This window comes from Canis lupus, chromosome 38, assembly GCF_003254725.2.
Source record: "Canis lupus dingo isolate Sandy chromosome 38, ASM325472v2, whole genome shotgun sequence".
Classification (NCBI taxonomy): domain Eukaryota; kingdom Metazoa; phylum Chordata; class Mammalia; order Carnivora; family Canidae; genus Canis; species Canis lupus.
In genome coordinates, this window is record NC_064280.1 from 3,381,552 (window position 1) to 3,397,986 (window position 16,435).

The 16,435-nt window shown below is 34.5% G+C and overlaps 1 protein-coding gene across 1 annotated transcript in view; it reads right to left on the reverse strand.

The window, feature by feature from the left end:
• The window catches only part of CFH (complement factor H), a 77,006-nt gene that overhangs the window by 17,242 nt on the left and 43,329 nt on the right, over window positions 1–16,435 (reverse strand). Inside the window, exons 10-14 of the mRNA XM_025421050.3 lie at window positions 6,222–6,404; window positions 4,101–4,274; window positions 1,435–1,611; window positions 912–1,094; window positions 620–802 (exon numbers count right to left, since the gene is read on the reverse strand). Coding sequence (XP_025276835.1) covers window positions 620–802; window positions 912–1,094; window positions 1,435–1,611; window positions 4,101–4,274; window positions 6,222–6,404 — 900 coding nt within the window. The remainder of the gene's footprint in view (window positions 1–619; window positions 803–911; window positions 1,095–1,434; window positions 1,612–4,100; window positions 4,275–6,221; window positions 6,405–16,435) is intronic.

The following is a 16,435-nucleotide window of genomic DNA, read 5'->3' on the forward strand; positions in this document are numbered from 1 at the left end:
CCAATATTCTTCCAGTTAGTCATAAAAAATTTGGTCATCCAGAGGTCGGGATGCTTCACATCATCAACCAGAGTGAAGTCCATCTATCAGATTTGTTTCTCAGCCTGACCCTGACTGCCTCCTTCGACGGAATTATACACCTGACTGAGAAGACTGCAACCCACCTACCCTTCAGCACATTCACTTTTGCATTTGAAACAGATTGGGAAATTGTTAGAAACTTTGAGGGGGGCAAGATTCCTATAGGAATGTAGTAAGTGGATATTTTCTTAACTTTGTTTTCCAGGGCCTGAACACAAGAGTGCCACACATAAAAACAAAAATGGTATTTATGCAAAGAGAGTTCTATTTTCTTGGAAATTAGTACTGAGATTTAAATCACATGAATAATGGTAAGTAAAATTTAGTTTTACACTCATAAACAATGTTAATATCAGGGATAGGAAGACTGACAAAATTTCATCGATAACTTGTAGACACATAAGAAACTATAAACAATGTCTGCCTTCATCGTAATTTAAGACCTGACACTTTCAAAAATAAACATAAATTTTAAAAAGATATTTGCGATTATAGCTTTTACTATAAAAATATTAAATTTCATTAAGTGTCTTCTCACCAATGCACTGAGGAGGTTCGGTCCACATTCCACTAATACAGGTAATAGACTTGGGTCCAACCATTGTATATTCTTCTTTGCAACTGAACTCTACTGAATCTCCATGGTGATAGGGAGAGTTAGAAGACTCAACAACAGAGCCGTAATCAAGTTCAGGTATATCTCCACAAGTACTCTCCACCTCTGTGAAAATTTCACCAATATGTATTTATTTATAAATTGTAATTTAGGTGTTTATATGAATACAAAGAGTGTTGGTTTATGTTTAAATATTAATATTTTTATACATTACCAATACACATAGGCAAGTCTGTCCACTCTCCATCAATACATTGAATTTTATTAAAACCCTTCATCAGAAATCTAGTATTGCAAACATATTCCACCAAATCATTGTGTTCATAGGTTTCCTTCTGTGTTTCCTTAACTTCTCCATTAAGAAGATGAGGAGGTGCAGCACAGTGTTTTGTTTGCTCTACAGGAGAAATATTGTGTAAATAGTGGTTATCTATTTTACGACTTACAAATCCAGTAAAATAGACAGCTTTAAAAATTAATTTATGTAATTTACAATATAATTTATCATAGCCATCTTATTTTTTTAAAGATTTTATTTATTTATTCATGAGAGGCAGAGAGAGAGAGAAAGAGAGAGAGAGAGAGAGAGAGGCAGAGACCCAGGCATGGAGCCTGCATGGAGCCTGTTTCTCCCTCTGCTTGTGTCTCAAAGACAACAGAAAATTAAGAGTGAAAGAAAAAAAGGTTGATATGCAAATCCTAATTCTTGTTTTAAAAATTATAAGGCAGATATTCACCTTTACATATTGGAAAAACAGGGGACCATCCAAAGTGGTAACACTGAATTGATTCTGGTCCAACTCTTATAAATCTTGGTCTGCAGGAGAATTTTAACACATCTCCAACTTTATATTTGTCCTTTTTGGGAATAGGAAGTAATTGTGCATCTATTTTAGGAATCTTGCATTCTATTTCTATAAAAAATGGTCAAATAATTTAGTAAGAATATGTAATTAATCATTACCAAAGCAAATTTTATGTGTGTCTTGTAAGAATGAGGTGCTGGGTACTACATATACAGAAGGGAATCAGATAAATCCTCCTCCCTGAAAAATATTACATATTAGGCCTTATACACCTTCTAAATTCATAAGGAACTCAGAAATATTAAGGTATTGAATAGCAATATATATATATATCTTGAATACTTTTTAATTTGTAATATAAACAAGTTAACATTAGATCTGATTTTATAACTGATATTTATTTATAAAATATAATGTGATATTGTTTTGTACTCTCAAATCATGAAAGTATTCTCACATTAAATAAAAACCGCTGCTACAATTTTAAAATTCACTCAAGTAAGAATTAGTATTTTTTTTAATGCAAATATAATTGGAGAACTAGAATGCACACAAGGCATTTCTGATGTGTTTTAGGGAAACTATAAAAATTGCTTAATTTATATTATATTAATTATATTAGTAAAGATATCAAAGTGAACCATAAACTGAAACATGAAACAAAATAAAGAAGCATGTTCAAGGCCATATAACTAGGTATATTCTAGGTGTCCTGAATATTTGTATAATATACAACTGTCTTTATTAAACCTATAATTTTAGCATCTATTAATGAATTATTGATTATTCTGATTCAAATTAGAAGTATGTAAAATTATTCTTTCAAATTTGTCAACTTTGTGACATTTGTGACATTCCTAAATATTATAAAAAGCATTTTTCTTATTTGGAACCCTCTTATCTTGCTAATTCATGCATAAAATTAAAAACTGGGATTTCAATATTAGAATCATACTAAAAAAGAAAAACAATCCTTTGAAATATTAAAGCATTTGTAATTACTAAAACATTTTGCAGATGAGGAAGAGTGAACGAAGCTTCAAATAAATTTGGTTGTTGCTCTAAGATGCATGCTTAGTAAGTGATGGAATTGGAATTAGAATCTGACCAGACTGACTCCACAGGATTTGTGTATACTTTTTTATCCTTTAATCATTTTTTTTCTCTGCACATCTCTGAGAACAATCATTCTAAAATGTTTTCTTCTCCGAGTGTTCTGGGTCGTCCTTTTTCCTATCTACTTTGCCACCTATTCCTCTTCTGCCTGACTCATAAATGTTGAAATGCTTCAGGGCTCAATCTTGAGCTCTCTTCTCTTTTTATTTTGCATTCATTTCCAATTGGCTATCATCATTTATTGGGTGATAATTCCAAATACAGATCTCTGAGCTTGACCCATATATTCATTTACATAGCCAATTTGACTGTCCATGGGTAGCCCAAGCATAATGTGCTCAAGTCAAAAGTTGTGATGTTCCTCCCAGAGGAACATCCTCCCAGAGTGCTCTTTCTTCTACTAGCACCACCTTACAAAAAGGCATTGCCATTTACTTATTTGCTTATGAAAAAAAAAAAAAGTAAAACAAGCATGTGAATCCCTTGATCATAACTATCTCCTGTATCCAATGTTTAGTAAACATCACTTGTGTTTTCTACCAACAAAATAGATCTCTAATGTGTTCTGCTTTGCATCTCATCAGCCATCACCTTCTCCCAATCCCTACACTTATTCACCTGGCATAAACTTCTGAATCTTCTCTTGCCACCATAAGCACAACATATGGAAAAAAAACTTTTCAAAAAATCTAAATAAAATTATATTCTTTCTCTCTGTAAGACTCTTTCATGGCTTTTTATCAATCATAAAATTAATCTAAATGCTGACATGCCTTGAAAATAACCTGGCTAATCCTTTCTTTACCTCCTACTCAGCCTCAGTTCATAAAATTCTCCCACATCTTAAGTGGAATCTGCTCACCCTGATATTTCCCAAATACTGTTTTGCTGTTAAAGTTTTGCACATACTGTTTCCTTGGCTTGGAACACTCTAAATCTACTCAAGTTTTGCACAGATTCAAGTCCTACTCCTAGTTCTAGAAAATAGTGGATTAGGAAACATGAAAGAAATTCTTGTAATAGTCCATAGAACTTGTCAAAGTCAGGAAAGAAAGAGCTTTCGGACCTGAAGAAACTAACACTCAAGGTAGGATGTGTAAAAGCAGAAACTCAGGAACAATTAGTTGATGCAATTGTAATAAACTATAATTTTGGTTTTCTTACATTATATACTAAAAGAACCCCATTTTAAATAATATGAAAGCCTGCATTTAGAGTAACAAACACAATAGCCTTTATTTACAAATCTATCATGTGTATGGCTCACAGGAAATATTAATGTACTGTGTTAAAGATCATTGTCTTTGGGCTTTAAAATACCCTCTTCTCCCAGTTTACATTTAATCAGAAGGAGACACTCTGATTTTAGTCCTTACTTCTTAAAAATGACTTTAAATAATGCAAATTTCTTCAAAATGGAATATTTTAAACATATTTTGTTAATCCTGAAAAAAATAATTCCCTTAAAAAACAGTACTTACCAAAACATGCTGGTTTATGAGACCAACCGTCATCACCACACACTATGGAACCTGTGCGCCCTTGTCTGCCTTCAAATCCATCATAGCATTCATAGTCCACATTGTCATTGAGTCCAAACCATGTGGCATTACTTTTGATTCTGGCATTCTCTGGTACCGGCATGTCACAAGATTCTAATGCATGATAGAATTGAGGGTTTTATTTCCAATATTATCTATCGGACAATGCAATTAAGTCTCATCCCAAGGCAGTAAAAAAAGCTGTATCAATTAGTATGTGCTAATAAATTAAGTATCATATTAAAAAAGTTTAAAAATACCAGTGATAAATCATTCTTCTGAAAAAGTTACTCAAAAATGAAAAAAAAAAATGTTTCTACCCAGCATTTTTCTTATCACTTCAACACTCTGAAAACTTCATTCTAAGAACATTTTTCTCAATCAGTTATACTTATGTGTTCATCCCATGCTTGTAGTAAAATAGGCCGTTATAGACGTATACTTTTCCTAGCAAAACAAAATAGCATTTTGTGAATTAAGATGCCAAACTCATTAGCAGTGCTACAAATATGCCAGATTAGTTGAATAACACTAATTTTCAACAACGCAGGTAACTTTTTAAACATTCTATAAAAGTCTACAACATAACAGATTCTAAAGCTCACATGCTGATTTTCTTTCTGAAATATATTCCTAGTGTCTGTGCATTCTTTTAAACTTACCAAGACTGAATAAAAGATAACTCTATTTTTTTTTTGTAAGATAACTCTATTTTTTATAATTCATTATGAGGAAGCAAATGGTTAAAAGTCTCAATTTTTGCTAGCACTATACTGGGATGATATTAATAAAGGTTGAAATAATTCATCTCAAATGTTATACTGTATTAGGTAGCCAGCTACCTTAAAGCTTTAAAAAACAAAGCAAAATTCTACTAGCAAAAATGAGAGGGACGCCTGGGTGGCTCAGCAGTGGAGTGTCTGCCTTCGGCCCAGGGTGTGATCTGGAGTCTGGGGATCGAGTCTCACGTCGGGCTCCCTGCATGGAGCCTGCTTCTCCCTCTGCCTGTGTCTCTGCCTCTCTCTCTCTCTATGTCTCTGAATAAATCAACAAAACCTTAAAAAAAAAGACCCGAGAGATTTTCTTTTCAATAATAAGACTATTTTAATGGATAGCTGATTACAATTTAGCATAAAATGATTTTGATATAGGAACAAATTTATCATTTTTTCTGTAGCTAGTGCCCGTAGTAAGCATAGAAATTGAAAAAATAAGGAAGTGAAAACAGTGGAAATGGATATGCAAATATCCACTTTACTTAAGGTGAATGTGCTAAATATAAGTTCAAAAATTTCACTGTGTAGCTTTGGAATATAGCATAAATCTTCATAAATACCTAGGGACAGGGAAATCTTTCAACACAGCTGCATTTGGTACTATCAAGAAGCATTTCTGTCTCCAGTAACTAGATGTTTATGAAGATTTCCTAAGGGAGGGGATGTTTTTTAATATTTTATTTATTTATTAATGAGAGAGAGAGAGAGTAAGGCAGAGACACAGGCGGAGGGAGAAGCAGGCTCCACGCAGGGAGCCTGATGTGGGACTTGATTCCAGGTCTCCAGGATCACGCCCTGGGCCAAAGGCAGGCACTAAACCTCTGAGCCACCCAGGGATCCCCAAATTCACAGATTAAAATAAAATTATGCACTATGGACCCAGATCTTCACTTAAAAATGTAACTTATGTCTGGGAACAAAAACTCTGGCATAAAAATTTAATCGCCTAAAAACAGGTACAATAGGAACAAAGATGTCAGCCAAAAATAAACTAGTTTACAGGAGAATACACAGAAGTCTCCCTATCTAGTTTCCAAATCACAAGATGCTTTATTTTATTTATTTATTTAATCACAAGATGTTTTAAAGTGGAAGAAAAACTGAAGAATGGACTGATATTCCACCCTACAAGTGATTAATCTTAAAGGCAAAAAATGACATTTTTTCATTTATCTTTTCAAATGGGAACCACGTCAGCCCCTCCTCCCAGAAAAGAAATGAGTTAAAGTAAACCTTTGCCCAATGATCATCAGAATAATGAATATGAACATAATAAATTACTCACTGATGCATATGGGTTGAGGTGACCATCCCTTTTCCAGACATTTAACTGTTCCTGACGTTTTACCATCTGGTGTTAAATATCCTGATTTACACTGATATTGGGTTACTGTAGCCAAGACATATGTAAGTTCATATTCAGAAAAAAATCCATTTTCAATTTTTATCTGTGATGTTGAACATGTTTCTGAAAAGGAGAAAATATAAGGAAAAGACAGCATATAAATAAATATTTTTATAAAGGCTCAAGTAATGTAACAGTATAAAAACTAAGGAGTCATTTATAAATGAAAACCCAGAAAAGCCTGAATCACCCAAATTCTTGTGACAGAAAAAATAAGCTAAAAGTTTCTAAAGATATTAAATCAGGATAGTTTATTAAATTTTTTTTGGAATTTAGAAGCAAAATTCAAAATACAATCCCTTCTAGGAATTTTTTAGAAATTTGTTTGTCTAATGGATCTGGAATTCCATGGCATCTATACTCGCAATGGATCCTTTCTAGGCAATTGTTTTAAATAGTGAGTTATTTAGGATCTCTTTAGCAACCCCAGTATTTGGTTAACTAATTGGGCTATCTCAGATCAGGTGATGATCTCAGAGAATCTGCTGCCATAGCTACTGCAACTCTGATCATTTGAAATGTTTGTCATCACAACTGATTGACTGAAACCATAATGGAGTTCAACAATGAATATGACACAGATTAACACGTTACATTCATTTATCTTCTAAGAACAAAACAATGATCCTCAAATTATGTATAACTTAACCTGAAGCAAGCAAAGAAGACTTCTGTCAGTTATCATCAGGTCTCTTCACGAAATTCAGCTTTATTTATTGAATAGCCCATGGATAAAGAATTCAAAAGAGAAAACATGGAGTATATATTTTTTTCATAATTGGTCATTTTATTCCTTCACTTGGGGCACCTAGTAGACTGGACATGGGATACTTGGAATATTAAACACTGAGGATATGGAATTAAAAGTATATAATCTTTTAAAAAAAGACATTAAAGGGGCTCCTGGGTGGCCCAGTCATGACTCTTAATCTCAGCTCAGGTCTTGATTTCAAGGCTGTGAGTTAAAGCCCTATGTTGGGCTCTATACTGGGCATGGAGCCTACTTAAACAATTTAAAAAAACAAGTAAATAAATAAGTAAAAAGACATTAAGTCTTTTGAATTAAATGATAAGAAAAACATTTTAAATAAAATTTTGTGAGATGATACTAAAGTAGTGCTGAGAGGGAAATTTTTAACATTATACAGATACAATAGAAAAGAATAGACTATATCAATTCATTGTTTCCTCTTTAAGAAATTAGAAAAAGAAAAGCAAAGAAAACCCAATATACACATAACTTTGAATAGGTTATTTTTAGTGAGATGATGGAATAGGGTGTTTCATTATTCTCTATTTGATTTATTTCTGCTCTGATCTTTATTATTTACTCCCTTCTAACTTTGGGCTTAGTTTTTTTTTCTAGTTCCTTGAGGTATAAAGTTAGGTTCTTTATATGAGATCTGTATTTAATGTAGGCATTTGTCACTAAACTTCCCTCTTCTCACTGTTTTTGCAGCATATCTAAATCTTGTTATATATATATTTTTATTTTTGTCTCAAGGTATTTTTAAAAATTCTCCTGCACTTTCCTCCTTGATCTAATTGTTGCTTGACAGTTGTCTTCTTTCCAGGTATTTGTGAATTATATCATTCCTTTTGCTGTCACTGATTTCTAGTTTTACTCCATTGTGGTTGAAAAAGATACTGCATAGTCTTTCATGTGCAGTTGAGACGAATGTACTCTTCCACTGTTGGGTGGAAAATTCTGTATATATCTATTTGGTCCATTTTGTTTATATTGTTCAAATCTATAGTTTCTTTCCTGAATTTTGTCAGAGGGTTCTATTTGCTATTCAAGGTGGGGTATTGAAGTCTCCTAATATTGTATTGCTGTCAATTCTCCTCTTTGCATCTGTCGATATTTGCTATATTTAGGAATTCCAATGTTGGATCCACATATGTTGAAAATTGCTGCATCTTCCTATTGAACTGACTTTTATTATTATGTAATTCAGTTTTAGACAAAGTCTTTTTTCTTTTTTTTGCATATATGTATAACCACTATTTGGTTGCCAATTGCAGGAAATCTCTTTTTCCATTCCTTCACTTTTATCCTATTGTGTCTTTATTTATTTTTTTAAAATATTTTATTTATTTCCCCATGAGAGAGACACACACACAGAGAAGCAGAGACACAGGCAGTGGGAGAAGCAGGCTCCCTGCAGGGAGCCTGACATGGGACTCGATCCCGAGACCCCAGGATCACACACCCTAGGCTGATGGCAGCACTAAACTGCTGAGCCACCTGGGTTGCCCTCTATTGTGTCTTTAAATCTAAAGTGAGTTCTTGTTGTCTTTTTTACTCATTCAGGTACTGTATTCCTTTTAATAGGTAAGTTAAATCCATTTACATTTAAAGGAATTATTGATAGGGAAACAATTACTATTCACATTTGGCTAATTGTCTTCTCTTTAGCAATTGCTTTTTCAAACTCTTCCACTTTTGATGACTTCTTTTGTTATTTGATTATGTTTTATAGTTATTTACTTTGATACTTATTATATTTTGTATGTCTATTATAGGTTTTCCTTTCTGCTTTATTGAAGTATAATTGACAAAATTGTGTATATAAATTGTATAATGAGATGACTTGGTCCACATATACATTTGGAAATGATTTTCCAAATCGCATTAATCACCTCACATAAATCCTTTGTGGGTTGTTTTTTTTTTTTTTTTTTTTTGTAGCTGGAATGCTTAAGATCTACTCTCTTAGCAAATTTCATCTGTACAATACATTATCACAAATTACAGCCATCATGTTGTATGTTAGATCTTCAGAATTATTCATCTTATAACTGAAGGCTTACATCCTTGAACCAGCATCTCCTCATTTCCCCTATCGGCAAGCCATAGAGAATTGCCATTCTATTCTCTGCTTCTAAGAATTTGACCTCTTCTTTTTTGACTTCATATAAAGGATTATCATGAAATATTTGTCTATGTCTGGCTTATTATGTTTAACATAATGCACTCTAGGTTCAACGATGTTATTGTGAATAACACAACTTTCTTTTTTCTCATGGTTGAATAATATTCCGTTGTACATATATATATATATACACTACATCTTCCTTTTTAAAAAAATTATTTATTTATTCATGAGATACATAGAGAGAGGTAGAGACACAGGCAGAGGGAGAAGCAGGCTCCCTGCAGGGAGCCGGATGCAGGACTCAATCCCAGGACCCTGGGTTCATGACCTGAGCCAAAGGCAGATGCTCAATCACTGAACCACCCAGGTGCCCTATACCACATCTTCCTTATCTATTCATCCATCAGTGGACACTTAGATTGTTTCTGTATGTTGGCTATTGTGGATAAAACTATAATGAACGTGAGGGTGCAGATATTTCTTTAATATATTGATTTTATTTCTTTTAGATATATACCCCAAAATGGGATTGCTGGATCATATGGTAGTTCTATTAACTTTCTGGGGAACTTCCATACTGTTTTTCATACCCCTATAACAAATTACATTCCCACCCAAAGTATACAAATGTTTCCTTTACTTCACATCTCACCAACACTTGTTATGTCTGGTCTTTTTGATAAAAGCCATAAAACAGGTATGAGGTGGTAGTTCATTGTGGTTTTGATTTGCATATGCCTGATGATTAGTGATTTTAAGAACCAATTAGGCATTTGCAAGTATTCTTCAGAAAAATGTCTATTCAGATCTTTGCATATTTTTTAATTGAATTGGAATTTTTTGTTATTGAGTTGTAGGAGTTGTATTATTTATATATCCCTCCATCAGATCTATGATTTGCAAATATTTTCTTCCATTCCATTGGTCGCCTTTTCATTTTGTTGATTTGCTGAGTAGAAGTTCTTTCATTTGATACATTTGATATAGTTTTATTTATTTCAGTTTTTACTATCTGTGCTTTTGATGTCATATCCCAAAAATATCATTGTTAAGACCAATGTCAAGAAAATATTTCCCTATGTATCCTCTAGGACTTCCATGGTTTCAAGTCATATTTAAATCTTTAATTTATCTAGTTATTTTCATCAGTGGTTTAATATAGTGGTTATAGTGGTGTATCACATTACTGATTTGCATGTTTTGAACCATTCTTGAGTCTCATGGATAAACCCAACTCCATTATGGTGTATGAATCTTTTGGTGTGCTGTTGAATTCAGTTTGCTAATATTTTGTTGAGCTTTTCTGTATCTATGTTTATCAATGATACTGGCCTATAATTTTTTCCTTGTAATTTCCTGTCTAGCTTTGGTATTAAAATAATGTTGATCTCATAAAGTAGTTTTAGAAGTGCCCGCTGTCCTCAAATTTTTGGAATGGTTTGAGAAGAATTGGTATTAATTCTTCTTTAAATTACAATGAAACCTTCTGGTTCTAGACTTTTCTTTGCAGAAACAGTTTAATGATTCGGTCTTGTTCCTTGTTATTGTTTGTTCAGATTTTCCTTTTCTTAATGATTTTGTTTTGGCAAGTTTTGTATTTAAAGGAATTTACCCATTTCTTCTAGGTTATGCAATTTGTTGGTATGTAATTGTTTATGGTTGTCTCTTATGAACATTTGTATTTCTGTGGCATCAGTTGAATGTGTCTACTTTCATTTCTCACTTTGTTTATTTGATCTTCTCTCTCTTAATCAGCTAAAGCTGATTTTGTTGTCAATTTTGTTTATCTTTTCAAAAAAGTCAGTATTAATATATCTGTTATAGATTCTGAGGCTTTTTAAAGACCTTTTTAATAGATGCATCTGCTCCCTATGTTTTGCTACCACTTGAGAGGGAATTCTTAGATTATATGCCTTCTTTCAAACCTGCAAAGTCAGTCAGGGTCCTGACAGCTTCCTGTTTCCTTTCCTGGACACAGTACTGAATGTTCAAGTATATGCTCTCTACCATTCCTGTGGAGTCAATTTGGCTTTCTAAATATGCTCATGAGCCATCTGAAAATTCCTGCACTCACTGTCTGTGAGGCATTCACAAGGAGCTGGCCAATGGATAGCAGGTGTGTGAAATGTTAGGGGTGCCATTAGGTAAGTGGGGTCTGCAGGCAAGTCATCCCCAGTGGCTAGTGGATATGCTCCCTGATGTAGCCTGCAAAGTGCTTAATAGGATCTTTGTCCCTTGATGAATTCTGAGCACTGACTGCTGTGCTCCAAGCTTTCCCCAATCCCTTCAGTCATGAAGATCACCTCAGTATTCTAGATGTGGTGAGAAAAAAATGGGCCTTTTGGTCAGTGACCCACACAGCTGAGGAAGCCAGATGCTAACTCACAGACTCTTTCCCCCAGTGGAGAAATTGCAGGCTTGAGTGGGTCCCTCTTGGCACTGAACTGTGTCACTTTAGGGGAGGAGTGACTCAGATATTAAAACTGTTTCTCTCACCCACTTCAATGCACCCACTCTTGGATCTTTTTGCTGTAATGGTGTGCTAAAAATTCTGCTAGATTCCCAGACCCCCACAAAGATGCTCTTGTCTATAGGTGATTGTCAAAATTGGTGTTCTTTGCCGGAAAGAATAGAAACTTGCATTCTGTCATTTTGCTGATGTCATTCTATTTTTTTCTAGATTGAATGTATGTATTTAAGTTTTAATTTTAATACCAGTTGGTTAATGTACAGTGTTATATTAGTTTTAGGTGTATGATATAGTGATTCAACAATTGCATATATCACCCAGTGATCATCATAACAAGGGCAGTCCTTAATCCCTATCACCTATTTCACCCACCTCTCCTGCCCCCACCACCTCTCACCCTTCTGGTATCATATTGTTCTTACAGTTAGTCTTTTTAAAAAAGATATTTTATTTATTTATTCATGAGAAACACACAGAGAGAGGCAGAGACTTAGGCAGATGGAGAAGCAGGCTCCATGCAGGGAGCCCAATGTAGGACTCGATCCGATCCCGGGACTCCAGGATCACGCCTTGAGCCAATAGCAGGTGCTCAACTGCTGAGCCACCCAGGCGTCCCTTGTCTTTTTTCTTTGTCTCTCTCTCTCTCTCTTTTTCTCACTTTTCCTTTACTCGTTTGTTTTGTTTCTTATATTCCACACGAGTGAAATCATATGGTATTTATTTTTCTCTGACTTATTTACTTAGCATTATATTCTTTAGCTTCATCCATGTTGTTACAGATGGTAAGATTTCATTTTTTAAGGTTTAGTAACATTCCATTATATATTTCGTTTTATCTATCTATCTATCTATCTATCTATCTATCTATCTATCTAATCTATATCACCTCTTCTTTATCCATTCATCAATCAGTAGACGTTTAGGCTGCATCCATATCTTGGTTATTCTAAATAATGCTTTTATAAGTTGCATGTATCCATTTGAATTAGTGTGTTTGTTCTTTGAGTAGATACCTAGTGGTTGGATTATATGGTAATTATATTTTTAACTTTTTGAGGAACCTCCAATACTGTTTTCCAGAGTGGCTGCAGCAGTTTGCAGTCCTACCAACAGTGCAAGAGGGTTCCTCTTTCTCCACATCCTTGCCAACACCTGTTGCTTCCTGTGTTGTTGATTTCAGCCATTCTGACAGCTGTGAGGTGATAGTTTTGGTTTCCATTTCCCTGATGATAAGTGATGATGAATATCTTCTCATGTCTGTTGGCCATCTGTGTGTCTTCTTTGTAGAAATTTCTTTTCATGTCTTCTGCCCATTTTTAAATTGGATGATTTGGGTTTTTGGTATTGAGTTTTATCAGTTCTTTATATATTTTGGATACTAACTCCTTACCAGACATGTGAATTGCAAATATCTTCTCTCATTCCACAAGTTGCCTTTTAGTTTTGTTGATTGTTTCCTTTGCTGTGCAGAAGCTTTTATTTTGATGTAATCCCAATAGGCATTCTACTTTTGTTTCCTTTGCCGCAGGGGATCTATTAGAAAGTTGCTGTGGGTGATGTCAGAAAAGTTACGTCCAGGATTTTTGTGATTTCAGGTCTCACATTTAGGTCTTTCAACCATTTTGAATGTATTTTTGTATATGGTGTAAGAAAGTGGTCCAGTTTCATTCTTTTGCATGTTCTGTCCAGTTTTCCCAACACTATTTGTTGAAGAGACCATCTTTTTCCTATTGGATTTTCTTTCCTGCTTTGTCAAAGATTATTTGACCGTATAAATGTGGGTTTATTTCGGTGTTTTCTATGCTGTTTTGTCGATCTATATGTCTATTTTTGTGCCAATATCATACTGTTTTGATCACTACAACTTTGTAATACAACTTGAAGTCTGAACTGTGATGCCTCCAGCATTGCTATTCTTTTTCGATCTTGCTTTGGCTATTTAGGGTCTTTTGTGGTTCCATTCAGATTTTAGGATTGTTTGTACTAGTTCTGTGAAAAATGCTGTTGGTATTTTGATAGGGTTTGCACTGAATGTGTAGTAGATTGCTTTGAGTGGTATAGACATTTTAACAATGTTTGTTCTTCCAATCCACTGAACATGGAATGTATTTCCATTTCTTTGTGTCATCTTCAATTTCTTTCATCAGTATTTTAGAGTTTTCAGGGTACAGATTCTTTACCTCTTTGGTTAGATTTATTCTTAGGTATTATTTTTTGTGCAACTGCAAGTGGGTCAGTTTTCTTAATTTTTCTTTCTGCTGCTTCATTATTGCTGTATAGAAAGGCAATAGATTTCTGTACTTTGATGTTGTAACCTACAACTTTACTGAATGTATTTATCAGTTTTAGCAAGTTTTGATGGAGTCTTTTGGGTTTTCTATATACAACATCATGTCATCTGCAAATAGTGAAGATTTTCCTTCCTCCTTAGTGATTTGGATTCATTTTATTTCTTTTTTGTTGTCTGATTGCTGTGGCTAGGACTTCCAGTACTCGACTGAATAAAAGTGGTGAGACACCCTTGTCTCATTCCTGACCTCAGGGGGAGCACTCAGTTTTTCGCCACTATGGATGATGTTAGCTGTGGGTTTTTCATATATGGCTTTTATTATGTGGAGGTATGCTCCCTCTTTTTTTTTTTCTTTAAAGATTTATTTATTTATTTATTCATGAGAGACACACACACACACAGAGAGGCAGAGACACAGGCAGAGGGAGAAGCAGGCTCCACGCAGGGAGCCCAATGTGGGACTCGATCCCGGGACCCCAGGATCATGCCCTGGGCTGAAGGCGGCGCTAAACCGCTGAACCACCCGGGCTGCCCGTATGCTCCCTCTTAATATACTTTGTTGAGGACTTTTTTCATGAATGGATATTGTACTTTGTCAAATTCCTCTTTTGGCATCTATTGAAGTTCTTATCCTTCTTTTTACTGATGTGATGTATTATATTGATTGATTTGTGAATATTGAACCAGTCAGCGATTCCAGGTTTTAAATAGTTTGTAAATTTTCAGTTTCTACACACTTTATCATCCACTCATGATTTTTTAATTAAAGCGTTTTAATTCCTTTCTCTGTTCAGCTGTTAATGCTGAGATCCATATTTAGTTTTATAAGTTTCTCCCCCCCCCCTTTTTTTGGCTCATGAAATTTTACTGTTTGTCATGGAAATGTAAGAGTGGAATATTAATACATTTCAGTTTAGTTCTGTAATGTCAGGAATTTTTCAAAAAAATTAAAATATGGACTGGAAAAAAAATTGAACCAGTATTGAAACCCAGGAATAAATCCACTTGATGGTGGTGAATATTTTTTTAAATGAATTGTTGGATTCCATTTGTTAATATTTTGTTATGAATTTTTGTGTCTATGTTCCTCAGAAATATTGACCTATAAGTCCCTTTTTTTGTGTGGTTTCTTTTTCTAGTTTTGGTTACAGGGTACTGTCTTCATAAAGTGAATTTGGAAGTCTTCTTTCCTTTTCTGTTTTTTGGAATAGTTTGAGAAGAATAGATATTAACTTTTCTTTAAATATTTGGTAGAGGGGTGCCTGGGTGGCTCATCAATTAAGCATCTGACTCTTGATTTCGGTTGGTTCAGGTGGTGATCTCAGGGTCATGAGATTGAGCCCCATGTCGGGCTCTGTGCTCAGCAGGGAGTCTGCTTGGATTCTCTGTCTCTCCTTCTGCCCCTCCTCCTCTAAAAATAAACAAATAAATCTTTAAAAAAAATATTTGGTAGGGTTCACCTATGAAGCCATCTCGTCTTGGACTTTTGTTTATTGGGAGTTTTTTGATTACTGATTCAATTTTTTTGCTGGTAATTGGTCTGTTCAAGTTTTTTCTTCTTGTTTCAATTCTGGTAGGTTTATGTTTCTAGAAACTTATCCATTTCTTCTAAGTTGTCCAATTTGTTTGCATGCAGTTTTTCAGAATATTCTCTTGTGATTGTTTGTATTTTTTTAATTTTTTTATTTTTTAAAGATTTTATTTATTCATAGAGACAGAGAGAGAGGCAGAGACACAGGCAGAGGGAGAAGCAGGCTCCTTGCAGGGAGCCCCACGTGGGACTCGATCCCGGGTTTCCAGGATCACACCCCAGGCTGCAGGCGGCGCTAAACCGCTGCGCCACAGGGGCTGCCCGATTATTTGTATTTTTGTGGTGTTGGTTATTATTTCTCCTCTCTCATTTGTGATTTTATTTATTTGAGTCCTTTTTTTTTTATAGATCTGACTAGGGGTTTATCAAATTTATTAAATTTTTTTTTCAAAGAATGAGCTCCTAGTTTCATTGATTTGCTCTATTATTTTTCTAGTTTCTAGATCATTTATTTCACTTCTAATCTTTATTACTTCCTTCCTTCTGCTGGTTTTAGGTTTTGTTTCTTGTTGTTTTTCTAGCTCCTTTAGGTGTACGTTTAGGTTGTTTACTTGAAATTTTTCTTCCTTCTTGAGGTAGGCCAGTATTGCTATAAACTTCCCCCTTGGAACTGAGCTATCCCAGAGCCAAGCACATTGACCTTTAAAAGCCCAGGCTTTAAGCCCCACTGGTTATAAGAACTTAGGAAATTTGACCCCTCTCACTTTTCAAGACAATCGCTATGGTGATTCATTTTTCCTATGCACTCCCTTCTGCGTCAAATCTGTCTCTTACCTTTCTCTGTAACCACAGCTCTCTCCGCACCTCAGTGGCCACAACCCGTTTCTCTCCCAAACCGAGTCTCTGTACATCTTACTTCTTCTA